Raw genomic sequence first — 17,624 nt, 5'->3', positions numbered from 1 at the left:
GTCTATGAAAAAATTACAGCGGTTCTGTTGTTTAAAAAATAGTAAATTTTCATTTGTAGCTCATAAAAAATAGTCCCTGTAATGAATGTATCATTTAGTTTAATTCTTTGTTTAGTTTTTGCGGGTTATGTGATTAATACAATATGGACATTAGCTGAAATATTTATTCCACCTGAATGCGGTCGTGGCGAAAAGTGTTATGCTTCGTATCTTTCTTCGAACCCTACTTTGAACCTAATACTTTTCACTTCTATTACGGAACATCCTCTTTTTGATGGTTCAGCTGCTGAATCTGTTTCAAGAATTTATACTGCAATCAAATTCGACTACCGAAATCCGTCTACGTTGTATGTAACCTATACTACTGGAATAGTTATTTAAAATAGTCTGTACATTTAATTTTCTTGCGTTTTTGCAGTGATATAACATTGAAAGTACCGCGCAAAACCCGCAACAATGGAACACTATACATGCATGCAGTTCTCGTGGACAACAGCCGCCTCAACAAGGAGTTTCAAGAGCTTCGTGCTACAGAATACGTACATACCCTGCCACTCGTTGTACATACAGAAGCACAGGCGGAAACTTTTAATTTATTAAAACAAAATGTTAGTATAGTATTATATTATAATTTATGAACTAGATATCAGTTTCTGGTTAAGCTTGAAACATTAACCTAAATATGTATTATATGTACTTGTGATATTAAGTTAGTTGAATGTCACAACCTTTTACGACCATGATGTACAATTATTTTTTGTTTAATTTTTCCCCTAGTTTGTTATAATAATTATAAATCACAGATTGAAGAAAAATTTTTTAAATACCTAAATCATTAATCTACGACAAGCACATACAAAACTTTTTAAGGTATTCTGGTTTGTTCCGTAGCTCAGTTGGGAGAGTGTCAGCCACAGTATGCTTATGCAGCCAGACTAATGAGTTTTGCTTTGTGTTCAATCTTTATGTTAATAATAATTATATATACTTGTGTTTTACATTCCAGATTGATGAAAACAAACTGAAGAAGAAACATGTACAGCCATTTTCCCATATAGTGACCCAGGTGCCTCTTTCAGTTCTTGCTGATAAATTAAATCTTCCTGATAAAAAAATTCCTGGAGAACTGTATCCATATATGAAGTAAGTAGTTTTGAAAATATTAAGTAGAAAAAGATTACTAGCATCTAATAACATTGCATATTACATTTATTCTACAACTTTATAAAGATTTATTGTTGTTTTGGTATTATGAGGATCTTAATTTTGCCATGGATTTGTCTAAAAACTCTATTTGCAATATGTTGCATGAGATCATTTAATTAAAAAATTAATAATGAAAATGAAAAAGTTTATTTCTTTCTAGTTAGTTGTTTTACATAAGGTTGGGGCTTCCTAGTAGGTGTCAACCACCAGTCACAGTAAGGCCCGCTCAAATTGTAATTATGCATAAAATTACCATACATATAATTTGTTACTTTGTATGCTTATGGATGGACATACTAGGAATGCTAAAAAAAGTAATCTATGATAAAAACATTTGATACTACTACTATTTTTTAATTACTACTGATACCGACAGATGATTGAAGTAATTATTTTTTGTTAAATTGAACGTTCTGTTGTATGTATGTATTGATATGAATATTGTTATTGTTATTCAATATTTTTTAGGGTTTCTCTAAATATGTAAAAACAGTGCTAGTTATTATACTCATTATTTTTATACACTTAAACTTCTGAGAATAGGGTTAGGTTTGTATGCTAAATTATGGAAGTTTAAAATTTTTTAATTAAACCTCTCGAATTTCAGGATTAGACAAGGCATGTTTCTGCCAATAATTCAACACAACGTTCTCAAGTCGCGTTTGTCTCAACTGCAACTGCTTAATAGTAGTACTGCAGAAGTTAACATCACAGTCTCTGTAGCACCAACATCGTATGGTTCATTTCGCCTAGCGCTGCATGTGAGGCTGACTTTACAACAACTTCACTCACTTGGCTTCAGTCAAAAGGATGTGGATGATGTAAAGGGCATCTTTGCTGATACCAATTTGTATCTGCTATCGGCTACTGTTCTAATTGCTAGTTGCCATGTAAGCACCTGTGTCAAACTTATATTTATTATTACAATGTATTTTTATTTGTGGATAAACAAATTACATTGCAAGTCATAACATTGATTAAACAGTACTTCATAAGGCAGATTCCCATGAGATGTTGTGGGATACCCTAAGGGTTGCCTTTGTAAACAAACATTTGTTCAGATTTATCATTTCTAATATCTATCTCAAATATTGAAGGTAGAAATAACCTGGGCGAGTATAAACATCACTACTATGGACTTTTGAGACCCATGTGCACAGGCTGTATTATAAAGTTCCTATTAGAAAGTTTTTCAACTATCAACAGGAAGAAGTACACACATTGCTTGTTATGCGAATTTGTGACTTGTGAAGACAACTGGCAAGAACTGCCAATAGTCAAAGCTTTGTGTGGTTACTGACATTTTCGATGAAATAATAACTATATTAAATGGACATATTTTTTTCCAGTTATTATTTGACTTCCTAGCATTCAAGAATGACGTCTCGTTTTGGCGCCGCAAGCGCTCCTTGGCGGGGCTGTCCGCCCGCACTGTACTATGGCGATCCTTTTCGCAGTTTGTTATCTTCTTGTACCTTCTTGAAGAAAAGACTTCCATGCTCGTTCTTGTTCCTGCTGGAATCAGTGCAATTATTGAGGTACCGACGCAACAATATTCGAAAACAACTTTTAAAATGATAAATATGTTTCAAGCAATTGAGACAAAACAAACCATTACATATACTTTTTTAAACTAAAAGAATTGCTAAAATTTGTTTGTTTTAAACTTTGCAGCTATGGAAAGTAACAAAAGTTCTTCATCTACGTGTGAGTTTCATTGGTTGGAAACTTCGTGTATGGCGTGACGCGAGTTTGGACGCGAGTGAGAAGACCACTGCCAGGGCGGATGCAGAGGCCATGCGTTATTTGTCCATGCTACTGTATCCGCTGTGTTTCGCGGGCGCTATTTACTCGCTCGTTTACGAACCTCATAGGAGGTAAGCATGAGTATTTTGAAGCTGTATTCACACTATTAACCCGTAATTTTTAATGATAATTTTCATCTAGTCATAATACTAATACGATCTAAATACGTCGCATACTTTTTGTTTGAGACAACTAAACCTACTCCAAAAAGTGTTCCAATTTTTTTTTGTTTTGTGTAGACTATACATCCACTTCTAATGTGTTTTTGACTACTGCCACAGTGCTACTCAATTTGATATCACTTTGACTTTAACTGTATCGTGAAAACTTTATAAAAATGCACTTGGTACTTGGTACTTGGTGTAACGGGCTGGTGTCCGCAACTCGACGACAAGGCGCCTATTTTGCGTGTGTATTTATAAAAATGCACATGTTAAGTTTTATACATTTGTCTATAAAATTTTACTTAATTTATGTTTATATCGTGCATGTGCACGGTTGGTTACAGACATGCCCTGAAAACCGCATTACTAATAGCAAGCTAATGCGTCGGTTCTCACATCTGTGCGGTGCAGACGCGTGTTGTTTTCTCTATTTGCTACTCATCTGTGACTCTACCTTTTTTTTTTTTCTTTTTTGACTGTGACTGTGACTCTGTGACTCTACCTGCAACTTTGATTTTCTTGAAAATGTATTCTTTCACTTAACTTCTTAATACACTAGCCCTTACTATTTTAACACTTAATAACGCCTATTTACCGTTGTGCATCTTATCTTATGTCCTTGTTATTTTTATGAAGTAGTGTGAAAGAGTGCATAGCCTATACTAGGTCACTAACTTAAATATGTGTATTATATGAAAATATTTCTAAATAATTGTCTAAAAAAGTCTTAAAATATGACAATATATATAAAATATGTCCATTATATAAGACAGTATATTGTACGAAAATAGATACTGTCTGTGTAAATTCCATTTATGGAAAGCCAACATTTTGGTTATGATCTGTCGAAATAGGTTCCACACTTGTGGACCCCTATTAATGTCTCATTCACCCACTATTTTTTTCCGCTGACATGGAGCCCTTGTGAAGTGGCGTGGTTTTTAGAATCATCGATCTAGACATTTCTTGTGAATTACAAAAGCTGACAAGTTTGTAAAGAATTTTTAAATAAAATTTCTGTGAAAAATAATTTCATCTGTTTCTCATTATAATGTTTATATTATTAACGATCTATCTACGGAATTATTAATATTGTCTTTATATTTCCAGCTGGTACTCGTGGCTGCTTCACAGCATCGTCAATGGTGTATATGCATTTGGATTCCTGTTCATGTTGCCACAACTATTCGTTAACTACCGACTGCGGTCTGTAGCTGCGCTCCCTTGGAGAGCATTCATGTATAAAGCCTTTAACACTTTCATTGATGACATATTTGCCTTTATTATCACAATGCCGACTGCGCACCGCGTGGCTTGCTTTAGGGATGATCTTGTCTTCCTCATTTATTTATATCAAAGATGGTGAGTGTATTTTATAAATTTTTTTAGTAATCAATGTGCTTTTAAGATTCAATTCAAATCAGTTATCTCGTTTCTGATACACAAAATTTATAAATGCGTTACAAAAGTGAATTTTGAATCACTGTGGTCCGCCTTGCGACATACAAAGTTGACATAGTTTTTATTTAGTGCTACTAAATTGTTTTCATTTTCATGCAATAATTTGTAAATACACTATAATCACGCAGTCCAAATAATCGCAACCTAATAACAATAATAATATATAACAATAACAGATTTAATAACTTGGTATAATCTAAAATATTTAAGAACAAGTACAGGCAATAACAATTGCCTTATATTTTTCACAGACATCCTCAATGGGGTGTCTTCTTGACTACATAAAAAGTAAAGTTTTTTTAGAATGATACTTCACCTATGTTATTATTAGCTCTAAAATCCTTATTACGCCCCTGTAGGAATAGACCACAACACACAAGTTAAATTTATTTTTTTTCCAATTTAAGGTTGTATCCAGTAGATAAATCGCGTACAGATACAGCAGCCAGTATGGATGAGAACCCGGACGAGCCAGAGCCAGGCAAAAAGAAAATGGACTAGGTCCAATAGCCAATTCTAGTAGACTCACAACGACTTCCAAAGGTGCTAGGTGGGTCAACGCCGTGACTGTTTTCCTAAATTTTTTTTGTTACTGTAAATAATCCTTTTAATTTCCTAATGATATACATGAAGCAGCGTAGAACCATCGATAAGTTGATGGTTCTACGATGATTATCTTTTTAATGAGTCGGTCGGATTTGAACTTTGCGATGACAAAATTGGCCTTGTAGTTTTTTACTCTTAGGATCGTATTCCAGAACTCTACTCAATGCTCAAGTCAGGATTTGAGCAGACTTGAGTATGATTTCAAGCACTGGAAATACGACCCTAATGGCAAGGACTTGAGTATGATTCTAGTGCTTTGAATCATAACTCAAGTCCTGACTTGAGCATTGAGTAGAGTTCTAGAACACGACCCTCAATGTATTATAATTAAGTTTCGAATTTAAATTCAGCAACTTAAAGAAATGGTACTGCGTGACTGAACCGCTGACTGTACTGACTGTTATTCGAGTCTGAATAGTGCGTTCTGAATATGTCCCATGTACTAAAATAGAAATCAAATATCCGTAAGGCAGTGGTATTTTTACAGATTCCATACTACTACTTTACGTAACTTTCAATTCGTCTTGCGTTAAACGTATGCAATGCTGATTGCCATAAGAAGCATGCAGTCCTATGTACCAGTACAACTTATTCCAATGTTTTAACGTTATCTTTAGCCATTTTGTCTGCGGTACTGCATGCGCTATGGCACTTCACGCATGCGTCAGAAGAACATGCAAGATGAATATGAAAGCGCACTGGTGTGGACATAGCATAATCCATAGTTTCTGTGCAATGGGTATTTCTTGCAATTATAGACGTCATGCCACTTGAATTTGTTTACCTATTACGTATTCTAATTACGCAGTGTCACGCAAAAGTTCACGCTCACCTGTAACGTGTGCACTATTGAGACGACCATGGAGAGGAAAGATAACACTCTTCAAAATATTATGCTTTGTTGCGTCCATTAAAATAACAAAAAGACTCATAAAAATGTGCATATTAATTTCGAATAGTATATAAAATTAGAACAGTTGGATGATAGTGCATACGGTAGTTGAATAAATTTGTGTGTAATTAACTCGTAAGACATGGATAAAGAATGCAACTTAAGTGCTATTTTGTATGTTTGTCTTTTTCTGTTATGTATGTATTTTGTTTAGATAGATTGGAATAATGTAGGTACATACGAGTAGTAGACATAACATCTTTGATTGTTTCAATAAAACGGACTTTGGAGAGATAGATAGAATTTTATTACTTATTATCAAAGTGGTCATCCCTTTGACACAAAGTTTACACCTATAGTTGCCAGGGATTTTTTCTTTTGAGACTTTATATTAATGTTTGTATGCAATTGGTTAGCCTTTTTTGTTCTACTATACACTACATAACGATGGCTTTCTAAAATAGACCTATCTCAAAAACGCCTAGTTTTTCAAAAAGCTGGTTTGAAAAAGACAGGCGTATCTGGCACGCAAAGATGACGAATCGTATACCGACACAATGCTGCCACGTAATTATTTTAACCAATGGAATGATCGATTTCTTACTCTTAATAAATTTTAGTACGTTTTGTTTCTACGGCTGTGCAATAAGTAAAATAGACATATTTTGATTTGAGCCACTGTTCGTGAAAAGCAGCGGTAAGTTTAACACAATATTGCAATAATAATTTTCCTCTTGAGAATTTAGACTGGACTGTTATTTAGGATGTAGAAAAGAATTTATTGACTTGATAGACGTGAATGGCAGGGAATGATTCGGGATACTGGCACATATTAGTATGTTTTCCTTCCTTCCTTAGTAAATTATAATTATCGTAGTTTTGTTTAACTTGGAGATTTTTATTAAATAGTTGATCAACAAGAAATTACGATATTTCGTATGAATTTATTGTAGGCTGTTATTGATTAGGCTTCGACGGATGTAAGTTAGGTAATTACTTCGTTCACAGAAACCTTAGTACATTTATTTAATGTAGTTTTGTACAGTTTCCACGTACATATAGTAATCCACATAGCATTGAAATTGAAAGACGAAATTTTGTTACTTGTAAATTTGATAGGCGAAATCATTAAGTTTATTAATTGAAGAAAAGATAAATAGTTAACCAAATAATCGAAAGCTGAGATTTCGATTTACTTTTGTAAGTGATTTCTATAGCTTATATTTCGCTTTCCTGTTTTGGTATATTTATTGTTAAGTATTTTAATTTACGAAAACACACTGTTAGATTGTTACTTTTTAACAATATAACCTCTACTGAACTGATAAATACACTCGTTCGTTGATATGACTGAAATTCTCTCACCGCAACCATGTTTTATTCAAGAATAAAAGATTTTTAATTATTACTTTACTTTTTTTACTCCACTAAAACTAACTTACTTTTATGATTTTATTCACATAAGGCACGTTTCGAGATATAAATAATGACACTTGATGTAAAACATACCTTAGTACACATTTTGTTACTGCATTTATTAATTATAAATTTATTTATTCCAAGAAAGACAATGTATGTGGTTGTGGGTAATTTATTAAATTATATATTTGCATAAGTTGATAAAAGTGTAAGCAGACGTATGTGGGTCAATCAACTTTGTTACCGCCACTTTGAACGCGTAAAAATATGGTTTTTGATAATCCTACATAATTTGAATTGATTTTACTGTAGTCATCATTTCCTTGTTTTATAGCTTAAGATGTACAGAGACGTGTATGAATTATTTTTGAAAGTATTCATCATAGATTTAATTTTTCCTGCCCATGTGTCTAGTGTGTAACCAGGTGTTTTTATGACATTGTAAAAAACTTATTATTATTATTTTTTAATTATTACCTCGTTGTTTCATTCGTTAGAATAAACAAGACATCTTTGTTCACCTTTTCTATAATAAATTTTTCTGATGTATTTTTTTTTGGTGCAATAAAGAATATATTCATGAATAATTAAATAATTTTTGATACAATCAGTTCAAGAAAATATCCAGTGTTGTAGAATTATAATAATAATTATATATTATATTATAATAATAATAATTTATATATATATATATATTATGTTGTTATAAATAAATGATGAATACAGGAAAAATAAATTTTTAGTTTTTATTTATACGGCCGATTGTCGGTAAAAAAAATTAATTGATGCATGTATTACTGATACTTTGCTACGCGCATTACGTTCGGTAACAGCGCAGCATTATGTAAAAGACGCTTTTGTACAGCTCAAAGATTTAGAGAAATGTTGTTTAGAATTTTAAGTATCTGATATAAAGCCAACGTAACTATAAATTTGATTAAAATTATGACACTTGCTCACACATGAGAAAATACTCGATCAAAATGATTTGTTTCTAGATATGTGCATAATAAATATACCAATGACCGAATTTGCTTCGTTTTTTTGATAATTGTAATGCTTTTATTTTAGACTTTATATATTTCTGAACTTATACAAAAAAAAGACTTTCATTATACAGGGTGGAACTATTACATATCATACGGAATTGGAACAGGAATCATAAATCGCAATAAATGACTTATTTTCTAAAATCAGGTGTCTAGCGCACAAATTTTTCTTTAATTGGTTTTTTTTTGTAATATCAAGTGACGGGACGAACAAGTCGTGCGCCTGGTGCCAAGCGACACGCTTGTTCATTGCAGTTGCAGTGCCACCTAGAGCATTAAATCGCAAGGTCTGAACAGCACGGCCACTGCGCCCGTCATTCTTAGGTATAAGTTGACAAGTCCCATGTGCCTGTAATTTCATCAGCACCTTTACCCTTTAAAATCGGAATGCAGTGTTGCTCACTTTAATGCTTTGCGGCAGAAATAGGTAAGGCAGCAGTATTTTCCTGAACGAACTCTTTCACAAAGAATAATTTTCAAATAAAATAAATACACAGATACAATTTTAACATGTACAAAAAAATATATTTTTACACTCAATAAACCATGAGCTTTATACTTTGGACCGTTCTATTCGCAAGTGCAATAAAATTGAATTTGAATGTTAAATGTCAGGTTTGACGTTCTATTGACCCTGTGCCTTCAATTGTTTAATCTAAAATACTATAGTTGTTATAGGTCAAACAATCAAGTGGAAAGCAACTATTGCAATTAATACTCTTCATGGAAACGTCACCTTTCTCTAAAGTTTTGTAAGTAAAAACAATACATTTAAGAGGGAGCAGAGGAAAAATTCCTAATCTTCAATTTGATTTTAGAGGGATATATCCACTTTAAAGTTAAAAATAAAATATTGTATGAGTAACTACACGATATATTCAAGCATAGATATTAATCAGAAACATAAAACAATAAAGTTTCCTCGATAGATAAAAATCACGAAATGTCCTCTAATTTTCATATTTTTTCTTTTTATCCTCGAAATGCTACAGGTTATTAGGACAAAAATTAGATAATTAATTATATTTATGCATGATCGACAACTGTCACTACGGATTTTTTTTAATCCCTTTAGTTTAAGAGTTATTCCGCTAAAACGAATTTGGTACTTTTAATGCGCAAAATTCAACATCTCCTGTCGCATGTCACGCGAACTTCAGGCATATATTTGTTTCACAAATTTGGGCGGAGCCAACGTCAAAACTTTTTTGGCATGCTTCCTCTTAAATAAAAGACGGTTTCAGCAGAACTATAACAAAAAGACAAACTAACTTAAAAATTGTTTTCTCCAAAATCATAGGGATAAGGTGCTACTGTCACGAAACAATTATATCATATTTTTATACTACGAGTGATCATAAATTATGTGCAGATTTTATAAGTATTAGGTATCTTATACAAAACTCAATTTTAATCAATTAAGTTCTTGTTGACAAGTTGTTCTATAAAAATTACGAGATAAGGACGATAATATTATATCAAGGAAATAATAAAACTAAAGATGATCGCACAATACAGCAAAATAATAAATTATTTCTGTTTTTCTTAACATATAAATTTTTTATTTAACTTTCAAATTATAAATTACAATTAATTAAACTGTCTGGAACCTAACAACCTAAACACGATAATTCTGCAATAAGTAGTTCAGGAGTATAATAGACAGCCGACTGTCTTACGATTACCATAATGTAATGACATCCGATTTTCATAGTATATCAATGTTCAAATCGAACGGTCAGGTGGAAGTAAAATAAATATTCATTTTATGGCATCCTAGACTAAATGGGAATAAAGGTTTTTTAGCTGATGGTCTTTAAACAGCTAAACAGATGGTCATCAAACATGGCTAAAACTATCTCGATGAATAATTTACTAGAATAACACTTCGAGGTCAGTCCATCGGCTTAGGAGGTACGACTTTGCAGACAGATACACAGACAAGGGCTTCAAACGTATAACTCCCGTCGTTTTGCGTCATTTTGTCTCTATTTTACGTGTAAAACTGCAAGTACCTGCAGACAAATCATTTTTTGTTAGAAAAGAATGGTTGGAACTGTTATAAGCTAGCAACACACGTTAGTTTTTCCTATATTTGTAAATCGAAAGATATATTTATATTATATTAGCATATTTCTCCGTACAAAACATTTATTTATTTCTAAAACACAAGAATAAAAGCTGTCAACATTTTGTTTATAAATGATGTGAAATTCCTGATCATCTGTACTTGATGTTCCTGATCAACATTTTGTTTATAAATGATGACATTCGTGACAGGGGCAAATTAGGTCCAAGCTGATAATTCATGGACTTAGGAATACCTAGTTTGCAGCAATATATAAAATTGCGATATTTTTTAGTATTTCTTAAGACATACAATTTTTTTTACCTAACTTTCCAGTTACAGTTGTTACACATTCTAAATTACACAAAATTAATAATTGTTTGACAGGAATGTATTTATATTTGTGTTAAAATGTTATTTTGTTAAAAAACGTATATAAAAACAAAAAGTTTGCTGCCTCTTTACTCGCATTGTTTTTTGTTTTAATGAACTTATATTTGCCGTTGATTTCAATACCGTGAAACTCACGTTATGTATGAATATCTACTTCGGCAAGTTAGTGGACGAATCAAATCCGTGTAAATGTCGTGGCAAACAAATTGACACGATTTACGGGAATCTATTGTTATCAGAGATAACATAATTGACGTTTACTGTGCAAAAATGAAAGTCCTAGCCATTGAAATAAAGCAATAACGTTAAAACCGTCTCTTGTAAATTTGGCCCAGTGTACCTTTTACCAATGTACAATGCTACATGCTTTGCACTATCCTCGACGTTATGTCATACGTATATACAATCACAAACTGATTATAGACGATGATGTCTACCAATTGGTATTAGAGCTGCGACTGCGCAGTTGTGCGCGAGTATCGCGTTTATTATAAAAATAAATATCAAAGTTCGTGATTGATGAATGGTAGGATAACTCATGCAATCTTATGAAGTTTTCACATATAATATCCCAACAAGTGTATACTCGTAGTCTATGTAACAAGAAATTGGAATGGAGTTATTTGACTTTCTCCTTCAAGTCGGGCTGGGGACGGGTGTTCTTGTGGCGTATTTGATTTTTTTTAAAAGATCGTCGCCAATTAAGTTCAAGGGCAACTACCGCGAGCCAGGTAAGGTCACATAAAGTTATATAAAAACCGCTTAATACAAGTAACTGAACAAACGTTTGTTGATAATCTTATCAATATATCATGAATAGATGTAACTGTATCTACTGTGGCAAGAGGTTTATCGTGTTGCCTCGACTCACGAGTGGACTTCCTTAATCTGAGTGTACACTAGTTTACTTACGAATTGTTGATAAAACAATTAACTTTTCTGCGTGAGTTAGTCACGGCGGCATACTGTTTTTAAATCTCGGACCACTACAACAATTTATAAATAGTTTAACATAAAGTATAATACAAATTTTCGATTCGAATATTTACTGTGAAATTATAGTTCGATTTAATAATCTAAGTACATACGTACATAGAAATTTATTTAAGCTATCTAAATGTTTATTAAAGTAAAGTAAGATATTCTATCATTTACCAGGTTGGAACTATGTATTCCGTCATCAGCTCGCTAGATTTGCAGTAAAAAGATGGAAATCGAAGTTAAAAGCTATTAACGTACCTGAGCGACCTTGGTGCGACCTAGCGGAGGGTTGGGATGCTATTAACATTAGGGGCTCAGCACCTGACGGCTCTGCAGTTCTGCTGACTGTAAGAAAAGTATACGGGAAACAAAATCTTGCCGAAGTTTCGGTCTATGTAAAATTGTCAGATGGAACGGCATATAAGTTACCTCGTAAGTACGTTGTATGGTCAGTTTTGAAATATGTTTTCTGCGAAACTAAACCTGTTTGACAATTCTAATGTTACATAATAGAATAGCCTTGGAACTATTCTTTATTGCGCATTAAAAATTATTTACAACAACAACGCTGAACATCAAATTAAGAAACTTCATTTGTGTTTAGAGCAATACTTATACGACAGGTTGAATATACACTTTTCACTACATGTACTTAGTATTGGGCGCCTGAGGAGTACATTATGCATTTTATGCAACACTTTCGAGTCTGATATAGTTTCCACATATTATCGACTCTAAGAGTATTCATGTATCCTGTGTTCTTTTGTTCAGATCATCCAGACACTGCAGTGGGTATCTTTGAATCCATCGATAACGTTTGGAGCGCCGGCGGGTTGAAGATATATGTGTTGAAAGAGAAAGAACGCTTAAGGATCCTGTACAACGGTCTACTCAAAAGAGATACGGATGAAGTTATACAACACTGCAGATTCAGTTTTATGTTAGTTTTTTTACATATTCAAGGTTCTCTCAGAGACGGCAGAGCAAATCCCACTAGCTAAGATCCTGGTACATTTTTATGCTTCCTCGCAATTAGTTAATTCGTAAATACACTTAGTTATTTAAACTTTTAGAATTATCTTTTTAGAAATTCCTTTATATCGTAAATTTGTAGGTAGTGTACATTTTGATAGCAGTTTTAATTTTGTATTTCATTGCTCTTTATATAAATTATGCATATCGATGCCGTATTTTCTCAAATTCGTATCTTATAAAGAGTGATTAATGAGGAGACGGCAAAACTTTCTATTTATTTTATATTTCTTATTAAGGGTGTTAATTTGGATGCATTACTTTAAGAATAAGTTAAAGCAAGTGTGTAAATATGAAGGAAATGTTGTGAAATCAGCCTACAAATTTGTATATACAATCCACTTTTTGCATTTCAGTAACTTTTTGCTTTAAGATACGAGTTTGAGAAAGTAAGACGACGACATTTAATTTTCAGTTGGACATCAGCAACCAGCGTAGTAGGACATCCGAAAGACTGGAGCAACGAATTAGCAGCACAAGCTCTTTCATTGGAGCCCTGGTGGAATGACAAGTGGCCTTACACTCTGTGAGTTCCTAGTTAGCTGGTACATACCATACCATACATACGGTGCATAATGCACCGTATACCCTAAAATGAAATGTAGCAACAACATCAAAAAAGAAAAAAAAAATAGGATGGTTTGCTTTAATGTTAGACATAACTGGTTTCAGCCGTGAGCATGGAACCTGTAAAGGGCCTGACGCGTTGGTTTGTTTGAAAGAACAAATACCTATACGCGATTTAGATCCCAAAGAATAGTTTCATTTCCAACTATTGATAATGTTTGTTTCAGTGAAAAATGGGGTGGAGGCAACTGGTTGCAATGGGGAACAATTCAAGGTCGCTTCACGTCATGTACGGAAGGCTCTATTGATCAGACGGAATACTTGCGATTGCGTGGTGTCAGAGACCGTTGCTGGTCTCCGCAAGGTTACCGGGGCTTGGTGCGATCTGTGGTTATTACTGCAATTGCAACAGATGGAACCGGAGTGCAGCTGCGTGGCTTATCTTATAAAGAAGTTTTGACAATGTAAGTATTTTAAGAACGACAAGAAACATTTCGGTCTTGAAATAATTAAATGAAATTTTAACTTATTTATTAACGTCGACGTCATTATGCATGATGTCAGTAGAACAAATCGGTTTTTAAACTTTTGCCGCCACGTTGGCGGCATTCCATATCTATCATTTGCTTCTGGTCTTGTTACCCATATCGTTTTTTCTGCCTGTACTGCAAAACTTTAAAGGTAAGTAAGTATAACTAATTTAGCAACATCACAATGAAATAAAATATCACAAAAGTGAGGTACCACAGTGACTAACGTGATATTTTGTTATATATATCTATTCACAATTTCATATATACGCGTCCAATTCGTCGCGCCAGCGTATATGCTGTCTTGTTCTGTAGTGGCGTTAAATCGCGAAGAGTGGAAAAAGGGAAGAGAGGCGTTTGCCCTGCTGTGCGACAGTAATGACTGAAAAATTAAATGAATTCACAATTTCTGAAAAATATTCACCGTATCTGCTGTTTTGTTATACAAATTATTCAATATTATATGTGATAAAATCTATTATATCTTATTCTAATCTATTCTAGTGCAGTTAATTATTGTGACCTATTTCGAACAAACCGTGTTGACCGGACTATATTTATTTATGCGATAAGTGAACATAAGAAGGTGCTCGATATAAAATCTACTGGTAATGAGAGACGTTTTCAATTCTAGTTGTTTCTACGGCAGCGTGAGACTCCCAAACTTCAAAGTACAGAGCTTAACAGATACGGATTTGATATTGTCAGATTTCTGTGAGCGCTCCGATGGAATTCCCAAAGTTCACACTATGAACGTGAGCAGTGAGTTTTGCCATCCTTTAGTATTTTTAATAACTGGAATGGTTCATATAACAAGAAAATTGGGATGTAGCTGTTTTCCCTCGGTTATTTGTCGAAGTTTTTTAGAATATGATAACCATTTGGTAGTTAACTAACAGTCAGGAAAGTGGTACAGCAGTTTAATGTTCAAGATTTATACTATTTCATTCAAATATTACAGAAAAATAAGTTAAGAGTTCAAGCGTTAACTTCAAATGGTACCTTTTTAAATTAACTATTAATGTGATATGATGATTTCTCTTATTAAATTTTCGAAAATACTACACAATAAATATAGGTATGTGTTTCAGGAGAAAATGTTTAAAATATGTAGGTACTTAATGCGCAAAAGAATCACTCTGATTGATCAATTAATGCCACATTAGATCTTCAGTCAATTTATGATTTTCTATTTGAATATTAGAGCATGACTGACGTGATCATGACATTGACTTGATAAAAAGGTTCTTAGACTATGTTCTGGGTAGTGCTTCTGAATTGTTCCCATCTGGTATCCATAAGACCGCCCATTGTACCATCGATTTCTTTTTATTTTAATTATATTGTATTGTATTTGAAAGTCAGGCTGAATTTCGTGTCTCAGTCCGGGCCTGAGGGATAAGATTTTCTTGCGTTTGGGAAAATATTATAGTAGCCAAATGCCGAAGAAACTTGGCAAATATCGATCGCAAACAGGTTTCGTTATTTTCAGAATCTTGCGATCGACATACTCATGTCATGCAAAGGGTGGTCGGATGTAGCAGAGACCAACGTGTCCCACTTGAAGTCTTATGAAAACATATAATATTAAAAAAAATATTGATACAATTGTAACTTCTGTCAGACGTTATTTTGACTCTGAAACGCAAGAACGATGTGTTTCCTAAACATAGCTGAAAGGTCTTGATTTAGGTGTTATTTAATTGTATTATAACATGCATTATATGGCACACTTAGCAGAACAAAAAAGTAAGAACATAAAGTAATATTGTTTATATTTAAATAAGTAAGAATTAAATATAAAGTACCAATTAAATTAACATCTTTGGACGTCGACCGACTTAGTACAGCTTTATTTAAACTTTGTAGAAAAAAATTAAACAAAATGTAGTATTTTTTAGATTTTGTTCCAAAACAGAAACGGCTGAAAATTTAAATGTTGTAAGTTTAACATTGGTTCAATCAAAATTTAAAAAGTTTAAGCAATGTACAAGAGCGCAAACTTAATCTCGATCCACTCGACAAACTTGTATTAACAGGAAATTAAAAGAAATTAATGAAAAAAAAACAATCGACAAATTTTTTGTTTTCAAATTACAGCTAAAATGAAAAGTTAAATAATCGACCAGAGGTTTGGAATAAAAGCACTGCATTATTTTAGGAATATACTAGAGTTTTACTAGAATTGTAATTGATTGGTTTTGTATTTATTGTATATGATTACAGGCAAGAACCGCGACTTTAATGTAGTATTGCGTATTAACCAAGACGGTGGCAGGCTGGTCAGCGGAGTTCCTTACCAACATGAGGTGGTGTATCGCACTGCGAGCGTATTAATCAATGGTGTACCCGGTACCGCCATATTAGAACTTGGCTACGAAACGTCTGGTAAGTTTTTGTAATAAGAACCCTTTTCATCTGGACAGTGTCCGTTACAGTGCGTTAGTACTTTTGTTGGAGTCGTAATAAACATGTCTCAGTTATCCTTTCATGCTATAATTGTATATTACAGGCTGATATATTCTGGATATCTTACTGTACTGGTCTTCTTGCAAGAGTCTCTCAAGTCTTGCAAGCACCTATTGCTACTTAATAGATATGCATAAATACCATTGCGGGTTATCGTACACCGCAGGCTATTGTGATGTTTATCGGTAAATGATATCGTAAAGAGTATTGCGATTAATAACGATTCTTTTAAACTTTAACGGCAAGACTAACGACAGTCATCTTGCATTTTCATGACGTATGTCCATACTCCTCGAGTACTCATTAAGTTCAATATCAACGTTTTGGTCTTATTACAAGTAGGCGGTGTCGGTCTTGCATTTTTGCAAGACTCAAAACCAAGAGTGTAAGACCAAGACTAAAACCAGGACTGTGAAACCAAGGCTGATTTTGGGCAACACTAAGTCAAATAAGGCTGTGTGATGCAGTACAAGGTATGGTATGACCTTTTAGAAACTAACCATACGCTTTGCTTTTATCATTTCTAGTGAAATCAAGTCCGCCGGTAGACCTCTCGCCACATCGTTTGAAGTGGCTAAGTGAAAAGGAAGCAGGTGACGCAGGCTATTGCGTTCCGTTTGAAGCGCACGCGGCTGCCTGTACCAGCTTTGTAGGCGGTAAAGGAGCATCTTTGGCGTTGCTCGCTAGTGTGCAGGAACAACAAGTGCGTCTTTTTTACATAAATATGGAATAAAAATACATCAATTCTTGTGTACCAGGTCCTTAAAATATATAGTGCACTCATTTAAAAAGGGGAAAGCTAAAGTTAATCTATATGGAATTTCTAATTGCATTATATACCTATGTATGATATGCTATGATATATATGATGACCTATATATGATATGATATGCTAGCATACCAAGAAGACTCTTAATATATGTATATTAAGTCTTTGGGTTGTTATTGGGGTAGACAGAGACCATCGATCGCCATTTAGCA

The 17,624-nt window shown here is 33.5% G+C and overlaps 2 protein-coding genes across 2 annotated transcripts in view; both read left to right on the top strand.

Moving 5' to 3' along the window:
• The first annotated feature begins 44 nt into the window (after positions 1-44).
• Positions 45-5,501, top strand: LOC113229976 (cleft lip and palate transmembrane protein 1-like protein). The gene is made up of 8 exons (XM_026463678.1): positions 45-347; positions 419-608; positions 1,007-1,143; positions 1,814-2,096; positions 2,556-2,744; positions 2,881-3,083; positions 4,287-4,538; positions 5,045-5,501. The coding sequence occupies exons 1-8, from the start codon at positions 82-84 to the stop codon at positions 5,136-5,138; spliced, it is 1,614 nt and encodes a 537-aa protein (XP_026319463.1). The 5' UTR covers positions 45-81; the 3' UTR covers positions 5,139-5,501.
• A 6,680-nt stretch (positions 5,502-12,181) lies between these two features.
• LOC113229980 (uncharacterized phosphotransferase YvkC-like) overlaps positions 12,182-17,624 on the top strand; it is a 17,976-nt gene continuing 12,533 nt past the window's right edge. The window contains exons 1-8 of the mRNA XM_026463682.1: positions 12,182-12,193; positions 12,249-12,477; positions 12,817-12,985; positions 13,493-13,603; positions 13,872-14,108; positions 14,809-14,936; positions 16,401-16,562; positions 17,171-17,346. Of these exons, the coding sequence (XP_026319467.1) occupies positions 12,182-12,193; positions 12,249-12,477; positions 12,817-12,985; positions 13,493-13,603; positions 13,872-14,108; positions 14,809-14,936; positions 16,401-16,562; positions 17,171-17,346 (1,224 nt within the window). The remainder of the gene's footprint in view (positions 12,194-12,248; positions 12,478-12,816; positions 12,986-13,492; positions 13,604-13,871; positions 14,109-14,808; positions 14,937-16,400; positions 16,563-17,170; positions 17,347-17,624) is intronic.

The sequence above is a fragment of the Hyposmocoma kahamanoa genome, unplaced genomic scaffold (assembly GCF_003589595.1).
Source record: "Hyposmocoma kahamanoa isolate Upper Pololo Valley unplaced genomic scaffold, ASM358959v1 63, whole genome shotgun sequence".
Classification (NCBI taxonomy): domain Eukaryota; kingdom Metazoa; phylum Arthropoda; class Insecta; order Lepidoptera; family Cosmopterigidae; genus Hyposmocoma; species Hyposmocoma kahamanoa.
The sequence above is the reverse complement of the archived record's forward strand: the minus strand, read 5'-3'. Positions and strand labels throughout refer to the sequence as shown.